The sequence below is a fragment of the Tamandua tetradactyla genome, chromosome 2 (assembly GCF_023851605.1).
Source record: "Tamandua tetradactyla isolate mTamTet1 chromosome 2, mTamTet1.pri, whole genome shotgun sequence".
Classification (NCBI taxonomy): domain Eukaryota; kingdom Metazoa; phylum Chordata; class Mammalia; order Pilosa; family Myrmecophagidae; genus Tamandua; species Tamandua tetradactyla.
The window spans coordinates 202,661,304-202,670,546 of record NC_135328.1 but is presented as its reverse complement, the minus strand read 5'-3'; the positions used below and the strand labels follow the sequence as shown (position 1 = coordinate 202,670,546).

General features: G+C 52.0%; 1 protein-coding gene across 1 annotated transcript; it reads right to left on the bottom strand.

The window, feature by feature from the left end:
- Positions 1-3,651: 3,651 nt before the first annotated feature.
- On the bottom strand, positions 3,652-5,384 carry ID3 (inhibitor of DNA binding 3). Its single transcript, XM_077150880.1, has 3 exons — positions 4,859-5,384; positions 4,661-4,743; positions 3,652-4,132 (listed from the first exon to the last, which is right to left on the bottom strand). Exons 1-2 carry the CDS (start codon positions 5,156-5,158, stop codon positions 4,684-4,686), a joined length of 360 nt encoding a protein of 119 aa, XP_077006995.1. The 5' UTR covers positions 5,159-5,384; the 3' UTR covers positions 3,652-4,132; positions 4,661-4,683.
- Positions 5,385-9,243: the final 3,859 nt, after the last annotated feature.

Genomic DNA, 9,243 nt, shown 5'->3' with positions numbered 1-9,243 from the left:
GACTCTACCCAAGGACTGACTCACTAACCTTGACCTCTGACACTACCCAGACGGACCCCCACACCCTTATCCTCCGTCTCTGGCCACGGACTGCCCGTTGCCAATTTCCACCCACACTTATCCCCAACCTTGCCACAGTCTGGTCTAACCCCAATTGTGGCCACGCTCTGACCCCTCAACCTGTTTCAGACTGACCCCGCTTCCTGATCACAAAGCGACCCCTTAACTTTGCCATGGAAGGACCCCTGACATGAAAAAACAGAACAATTAAATGCTGAACTCTATCTAGGATGTGAGTGAAACCGGACCGCAGAGAAGGGAGAAGGGGGGTGGGGGGCGGAGGGCGGGGGCAGGCCTGGGGCCACACTCGGAAGGTCGGAGAGGCCTTGTGCGGGGCACGTCGCAGGCGCTCGAGGAATGCGGGCTGCCTGCAAGAATGAAGGAAGGAAGGAACGGGGCGCGATCCAGGGCTGCCGCCCGGCCGCGACAAAACTGCGAGGCAGGAAGCGAGGTGGGGGCGCGCCCGGGCCGCAGCGGCCCGAGCGCAGCTGGGGGCAGCGGGAGAGCAGTCGGGTCAGCGACTCGGCTGGGTGGGGGCCCCCCCCAGGCCGGGAGGCTGGGAACGGGGAGGCCGCGCTGCTGGCAGAGTGGCGGGGGCGCCGCGAGGCTCCGGATGGGCTGGGAGCCCCGCCCGCAGGCTGCGGAGGGAGCCGGAGCCAGAGCGGAGCCAGAGCTCAGACATCCGGGCGCCAGCGAACACCTGCGAGCGGCCCCCAGGGCCTGCGGGGGGAGCGCGGGCCGCCGGGCCGGGGGCGGGGCGACGGGCCGGCCCCACCCAGTCGGGCTCCCGGCCATGTGGGCCGAGGCTCCGCCCCTGCCTGGGCGCCGAGGCGCTGTCTGCCGGGAGCACCGCTCTCCAGGGAGGCCCGGGACTGGACACGGGGGCCCCCTGGGACCAGCAGCTCTGCGGAAATGAGAGCGCGACAGATTTTTCCGGGTGTAGCCTGGGGAGTGGAGGGGAGTGGTGGCCATGAGAGGTGATGAGGCGGGGAAGAAAGATAATTGAAAGTTGTTCCGAGCATCCACAGCTAGAGAAAGCTGTAATTTGCCTTTTCGAAAGGGCACCATCTCTGGTGTCACAGGCATGAATTTGAACCCCTGCTTTGTTACTCAGGAGTTGGGTGACAACGGCCAAGTTCTGAACCCATGTCTTTATTTACAAAGTAAAGATACTTCCCAAATGACCCGCACTTCAAAGCTGATGATTGCTTGCGGCCATAAGCGCACAACATTCGATTGACAGTGACTCTTGTCTTCAGGGAGCCCGGTGGATGCTCTGTGAGTTTCTTCTTCAATCCGAACAACAAACTTGCTGGGAAGTTACCATTACTTTCACAGATAGGGAACAGAGGGGGAGAAGAGCTGGAGTGGCCAAGCGCAGGGAAAAGAGCTGACTGGAATAGAGATATCGTGGGCTACATGGAGCTGGGGTCCCTAATCCCTGCTCTGCCACACCCTACCGTGTGACCTGAACCAAGTTATTCAGCCGTGCTGAGCCTGTTTCCTCTGTAAAAAGGCAGTAATGATACCTTCCTAGCTGGGTTGTGATAATGATTGAAGAAAATTAAGGTAAGCGTCTGGCACGAGGTAGGCACTCTCTACGTGATTATGACAGATGACGCTATCCTGTCTCTAGGAGTTTTCCGACCTAGGGCCAAAATGCTTTCACTCTCTAATGACTAATGGATTGGCGAACTGGTCTCGGCTTTTGTCCCGGCCACCTGAACAGCTCAGTCCCGGCAGACCTGACAGGCAATTTCCTCTGAATTAGCTTAATAATACCTCGTAGGTGTGTGATGCATTTCAAAGAACTTTCCCACCATTATCTCCTGTCCTGGGAGGCTTCAGTGCCAGAATCACCAGCTGCTGGGCAAGGAGGAGAGGGAGAGGCACGGGGAGATGAAGTGGCTTGCTCAAGGTCATATGGCTGGGTGTCTGCTCTTCTTACCTTCCATCGGCCGGTGTAACTTCTAAGTAAACTGGAGGCAGCATATTGAGCCAAAAAGGGTGCAGAATGTGGCATCCAAAGACTTGAGTTCAATGCTTGGCTATGCTTGGTTATAATGCAAGTAACGTTGTACTGTGGGGGTCTGGAACCTCTTAGGTGCCTCCTTGGTATCAGCTCCGTTTTACAGATGTGGAAACTGAGGCTCCAGAGAGGTCTGTGGTTTTACAGCTAGTAGGTGGTAGAACAGGGACTCACACCCATGTGTGGCATAAAGCACATCTAACCTTCCAAGTGAAGGGGTCGTGCACTTGATTTGGGACCGGGACTCCTTATGGTGGCCCTGTGGGGGGCGAGGTGGGGAAATCTGCCATTCCTCGGCAAATACGTGTGTGTGTGTGTGTGTGTGTGTTTTCTGAAGAGTGTTCATACCTCACATGAGATCATCAAAAGAGACCAGGCATTAAAGAGGTTAAGAACCACTGGTCGAGCTGGTAGGATGGTTAGCAAAGATAGAGAGATTGCCCCCGGTCCATGGGCCTGTTCACCCCAGATAACTCAGCAGGGTTAAGGTGCGAAGAGTAACGACATGACCTGATTGTTATGAAATATGGCAGTAACTCATTCCGTGGGGCCAACACACAGATGAGATCATATCGTAAACAGGAATCCAGTGAGGCCAGGCACCTGGCGGAGCCCACCTGGGGAGCAGCCAGGTGGGGGGTCCCACTCCTGTCCATTGCAATCACTGTGGTTAAGGTTCAGTTCTCATCACTGCCTCTCTAAGGAGCTGTGAGACCCTGGTTCAGACCTATAGCCCACTAAGCCTCAGTTCCCCCTTTCTGAACTAGGGATAAAGATGCTTACATTGTAGGTTCCAGGTGGAGGTGTTGTGGGAAAAGACTACTGCAAGGAATGAGGGCCGTGAGGCCTCTTCCTCCATTTCCCAGGGGTAGTCTACAATTGCCTGTTCAGTTAGTGGTAGATGAGGAATTAGTACCAATCAGCACCCAAATCTCCTTATCAGAATGGCTGGGGAATTGAGGGAAGAGAAGCCCTTTTTTTCCAACCTTGAAAACCTACAAGGAAGCCAGACCAGAGAGCACCAGGAGGGAAATGAAATCAGGACTAGACATCAGTCTATTCATCTCTCAAATGGGTGTATCAACTACCACAGATGTCTGGGCACCAGATAAGATAAACCCCAGGTTCCCCTTTCGACCTCCCCTGCTAGAATAGGCACATTGAATAATCTACCACACTAACAGCCACTTGCTGTTAGATCTAGCCAGCAGATCTAAGAACTGGAACTCAGGAGACCTCAGTTCTAGCCTGGGTCTCCAACTTACTGGGTGAGTTTGTGCCCATCACTTCCCCCTCTGGTCTTTCTGTCAAGTGTAAAATGAAGGGGTAGGGCCAAAGATCTTCTCTGCACCCAGCCATCAGTGGACATGGGGCTACCATCACAAGCCCCCTCTCATACTGCCAAACCCAGCCTCAGCCTCAGGCCAGGCATTTTCCCAGCTCCCTCTTCAAAAAATAAATGACTTTGCCTTTAAGCCCCAAGGACATTTCTTCTTTCCTGAATTCAACCAATGTGAGAAGGTATGGGGGATGCAGGTACCCAGTCAGATTATATACACAGGTGCTTAAAAACCGTTTATTATGCAAAATGTTAACTTTTATAAAAAGTTTAATATACATCGCATGGTTACAGAAAGTCACCTTCCTGTAAAAAAGGTACAAAAAGCTATATACTCTATTATAGAGTTCATAATCAGGGCAACAGAGCCTTTCTCCAAGGAGACCTGAAGACCAGCCCTACCTGCCTTGGCAGAGTCTGGAGAGCAGCCACTTCTCCCCATACCTCCACACTCTGAAAAGACAGTCTTTAAACTTGGAAATGGGGTGGGGGCTGCGTGACGTGGCCCAGCTGGTACCCAGAGCTAGCTCTGGCTCTTCAGGCCACCCAAGTTCACAGTCCTTCGTTCCCGGGCGCCAGGTCCAGCCTCGAGGCGTTTGGGGGAGTCGCGTGGGCAAGGGCGAGGTTGGGGTCCATCCATGCCCTTGAGCTTCCGGCCGGAGGGTCCCGGGGTCCCAGGCAGAGCGGGCGCCAGCACCTGCGTTCTGGGCGGGGGAGGGATGGAGACGAGGGAGCCGTCAGTTTCCGCCCAGCGCGCCGAGGCTGGGGCCGTCCGTAGACTGGCCGGCGCCAGGGAGGAAACTTGGTCTCTACCTCCAGCTGATAACTCCGCGCCCCGCGCGGCCCCCACCCAGTTGGCGCCAAAGGACCACAGGCGGAGCTTGCGCCACCCCACCCCTTTGGAACTGACACCAGTTAGGAGGGGGAGGAGGAAGACTGTTCCAAAGTCTCTTTACAACTCCAAACAGAAAGGCTATTTAGTCGGATCCGCGCCTATTTTTCCTGGTCTTTGGCCAGAGGAGAGCAGGGATGCTGTCGTTTTAATGCCGGAATACACCATTAATGGAAACTGGTTCTGCCATTCATTTGAAGCGACTGCCACGGGCAAGTCCCTTGCCCCTTTTTAGGCTCACTTTCCCTAAACTGAGGGGGCGGCAATCGCCAGCCGAGTCCCGGATTTGTCGTCTAAGCTGCTCTCCTCCAGCGGATACCCCAGAGGAAGGGATACTCACCTGGAGTTGCCAGGACGGCAGGGTCAGTGGCAGAAACTCCTTTTGTCGTTGGAGATGACGAGTTCCGGGGCGAGTTCGGCTGTCTGAGAAAAGAGGGAAAGAGAATTAAGCATGACACGTAGATGCTCTGGGGGGTCCCACAGCATCCCGACCTCGCGCGCTCAGCCCCGCCTCAGCGCCGCGCACGCCCGAGCGCACCTGGATCGGGAGATGCGGGCCGTCTGGGGGCCCGGGAGCCGGCTCGGCCAGGACCACCTGCAGGTCCAGGATGTAGTCGATGACGCGCTGCAGGATTTCCACCTGGCTAAGCTGAGTGCCTCGCGGGACTCCGGGTACCAGTTCCCGCAGGCGCGAGTAGCAGTGGTTCATGTCGTCTAGCAGGCTCAGCGGCTCCTCTGCGGCCGGGCCCTTGCCGCGGCCGCGCGCGATGGCCAGGCTGCGCTCCGACAGGCAGCACACCGCCTCGTAGCAGCCGCGCACCGGGCTCAGCGCCTTCATGCTGGAGACTGAGGGGAGAGGTGTCGAAGAGACGAAGACCGCAGGACACCTAGAGTAGCTTGCGACGCGCTCACGCGGGCGGCCGCCTGGTCTTATAGAGCCGCCTTGGACGGCACGCCCCTTTATGCAAAAATAGCCGCCCTGGCTCCGCCTCCGCTCACCCTGGGCGTTCACAAGCCGGTTAAATTGCAAACAGGCTTCCTCCCGCTGGTCTGACGCCGAATACCGCCGAGCCGCGGATTCAAAGAATGAGGAAACGCTGATAGTGGGGAGAGGCGGGCCTCTTCGCCAGGAAGGATTTAAAAACTCACTTAAAACCATTAACTTTAAGAATTTGCCTTTTTCCTGGCAGCGCCCCAGATCTCTGGGCTCCCCTGCCAGTTCACCCTCAGCCCCAACACTGGTTCGAACCCACGGCTCGTCCGAGGTCATAAATCCCTGAGCAGAAAAGAAGCTTTTTTTTTTTTTTTCTTAAAAGCAAAAGATTTTTTCAAGGGAAACTTGTAAGGAATTAGTGCCGCCTTGTTCCCCAATTTGCTGTTCGTCTGACCTCCAGACTCACTGGCGTCAGGAATTATCTTGTGACCAGAGGGGGGGAAAAATTAATTGCGGTGAAGCTGAGGTTACAATGAAGAAAACAGATTTGGGCTAGGCGCTGAGATTGCAGAAGGAGGAGGGGAAGGGGTTTTGAGCAAAGAACACTACTTTTTTTTTTTGAGCAACAGGGGAAAGGGGGGAGAAAGAATAGTTGTCTGAATCCATGCTTTTTTGTATGGAGAAGGAAAAGCCCTCCAACCTTCAGAGCCCATGCATTCCATAAGGACCCAAATATATGACCCAGTCATGTTTTGGAACAGGGTTAGATTAGAAGTTTGGACAGGGTTTTTAATGTGGGGGAACAAAAGAGAGGAGATTTCTCCATCAATCTTTTGAGCACCCCTTCCCCCCATTCCATCAGTGAATCTTGCTTCACCTGTTTCCCCCCCACTCTCCACACACCTCTATAAGAAAACAAAAGCTTGGTAATTTCGTTGCTCTATTGTCTGTCCCTTTCCACTGTGGATGGGCAGGCCACCTGGACTTGATTATTCTTAGCCCTTCTGAAATAGCTCCAGCTGTATCTGAGAGCCCAGGAAAGGGACCAGAGGGCAGCAAGCTAAGCTCTGTGTTGCAACAGGAGTTGTGTTCAGTCTTCTGTGCCTGTATTCCTGTCACCTCCTAGGACTTTGGGGAATTTGCAGCCCCAGAGAGCTGGTTTCCATCTTGGAACTGACAAAGTGGAGTCTCCCAATAGCTGCTTCTTAGTCAATCAGTTGGTAAATATTTATGGAATTGCTTTGAAGGCATCTCCTGCTCCTGCTCTTAGGAATCTCACAATCTGGGGAGACAAGATTAGCACAGGAAACATTAAGAGTTCAATTGCGTGTGGCAACTAATTAACTGGACAGTGGGAGCAAGAAGAGTCTCAAAATAGTTATAGTGGAAAGAACACCGAACTGGGGGTCAGGAGCCAAGGGGTCAACATCCCAACTCTGCCAATAATTTGTTGAATGATATTGAACAAACCCAGGTACCATGACCTTAGTTAAAGCCTTGTGAGTCAAGAGTGGAGATGGTGCTCATTATTATTTAAAATCCTTTCCAACTAAGTCCAACAGAAGTCTAAGGCTTTATAAAGTTTGGACAGGCAAGTGAGGGGTGGTAAACAGCCCAGAGAGAGGGATATAAAACATGTTTAATGTTATACCACAAGTAATGGCAGAGCCAGTCCTGGAGCCCCATTCTTTTCCATCATACAGGGCTCTGTGTCCTAAGAAAGAGGTCTTCGAAAGAGTTCTTCCTGGAATATTAATATTTTCAAGGATAACGTTTTTAGTATAAGAAACCGGAAAATTTACCCATGAGTCAATGAATGGGTCTGTATATGCTAAAGAAGTCAAGTGAAGAGCGTGCCGGCTATTTGGTCATGGGAAGGGAAAATGGTGGCCGTGGAGGTTCCTAAGTGACCAAATAGAGGATCCTTTCCTTTTCTCCCATGCACACTTCCGTGGTTTGTACAGAATGACCAAGGCCATGAGGTTCTGGAAAGATCATGGCTTTCAGGCCAGACAGATTTATGTTCAAACCCCCCATTCTTCCCTTTTACTAACTGCGTGACCTTTGGGTAAGTCACCACCTCTATTTGCCTCCAGTTTCTGATCAATAAAATGGAACTAATTAGACCTCCCTCATTCATTCAACAAATAATTATCGACTGCCTCTTGTCTGTTAAGTGTCTGATATGCTTTCTCAACCTCACAGTCTTTCGGTGCCTGGGGTCAGGTGTGTGGTAGGTGCTGGGTGCTTGGTCACATTTATCATTTCACAGAATGGTTCCAGCCTGAAATGTCCTAGGGCTGTGTGACCTAAGACAGGAGAGTTTCTCAGGATCAGCAAACAGAATTCTGTCCTTGCAGGGTGGCCTTGGGGCAAATTTCCTTCCTTTCCTGGGCCTAATTTTCTTCAGAGAGGGGGTGGGGAGCGGGGTGGTGGTAGCAAGATAGCGTCCTTTGCAATCTTAAGATTCGAAATCTGTGAAAGAAATCGGTTAAGGTTGGGAACGCTCAATAGAGTTTAAATCCAAGAGACTTCTTTTTTCTCAACAGCAGACGGGACTGGTCGGGCCAGCTCAGGCCCTTCTGCAACTTTTTTAGCGGTGGCGGGGGCCTCAGCCTCTTATTCCAAATGCCTCTGAACTTTCTGTTCCCACTTCTGCTCCTTTTACCAGCTTTTTCCCCCCTCTTGCATTTTTTATTTTTATGAAAGGATGTCATTAAGGCTTTTGTCTGCGCTGTTTTTGTTTCAGAACTTTTCTCACAATCCTATTTTTTGTTGAGGAATCCGCTCCTTTGCCCAGCTGTGGGTCCCGGTCCCACAGCTGTGTTGATCTAAGACTCAGCCCCAGACAGCCTGGCGCCAGGGTGGGACGTCATGCGTTCACACAGGGATGCGTGTCCCAGGCAACCTTTCCTCGGGCAGTCACCGGCCGGCGACTGCCGCCCCCACCAATGAGCGCCCGACACCCGAGAAAGGGGCGGGGTTTGAGCCGCCGCACCCCGCGAGCGCCTTGTGAATTGCAGATGTTGAGAACTTGATAAGTTCCTCGCTTTGGGGCCCTTTAAATCACCCCCCCCCTTTTTAGTTATTTCTTTCTTTTCTGTCTTTAGTGTATTCCTCTCTTCTTTCTTTCCACCTTCGTTCTTTATCTATATATATATACAGTTTTTCTTCTGCCTTTTTAAACTATCTCCTCCCAGTGTCAGGAATCATTTTGTAAGCATTTCCAGGAACTGAATCTTCCTCTGCCAAAATTTAAAAAAAGAAAGAAAGGGGAGAAAAAATTCAAAGCTATGCTCTCGGATTTTTGAAGAGTTGGCAGAACTATTAAGTTATACTGTTTTGTCTTTAAAATTTTAAAAAGTGGTGGGGGTCACTGAGCTGTTGATTTCAAAGCCAAAGTAATGATGATGAGGATTGCAGATGTCTTTTTGCTTAAACTGAGCTGCTATCTCCGCATCTATCGATTTTTCTCCCATTTATAGCGTACAAGTGGGGGTCAAGGGGACCACGGAAACTTACCCAAAGTTTCCTGGCATATCAGTAACAAACCTGTGGTCCACACCCAGACCCCACCCCTATCCCATCCCCTGATCCCCTTTCCACTCTGCTCCCTAACTCTCATTAGTATTGGGGTGACCAGCTGTGTTATCGGAAAATCCCCAGTTGCTGCATCTCCTAATATATACTTGTTTGCTCACATGGTGCCTGTAATAGTGTGTTGAGGATCTCCCAGCATATAGACCACATTTCTTCTCTCCTCACCAGGACTGGACCCCAAATGACTGCTTAAGACTCAGGTGGTACAAGGAAAGCAGAGAGGATCAGAATCAGGCTGAGGCTCGAAAATCCTTGGGTGGGTTACTTGTCTGCCTCAGTTGTTTTACCAGTTACAGATGGTAAAATGCAGAAGAAATTAAAATCCACCTACCTCATCACTGGGAGGACCCAGGGGGACAAGAGATGGAAAGTGCTGTGGGAACCAGTTA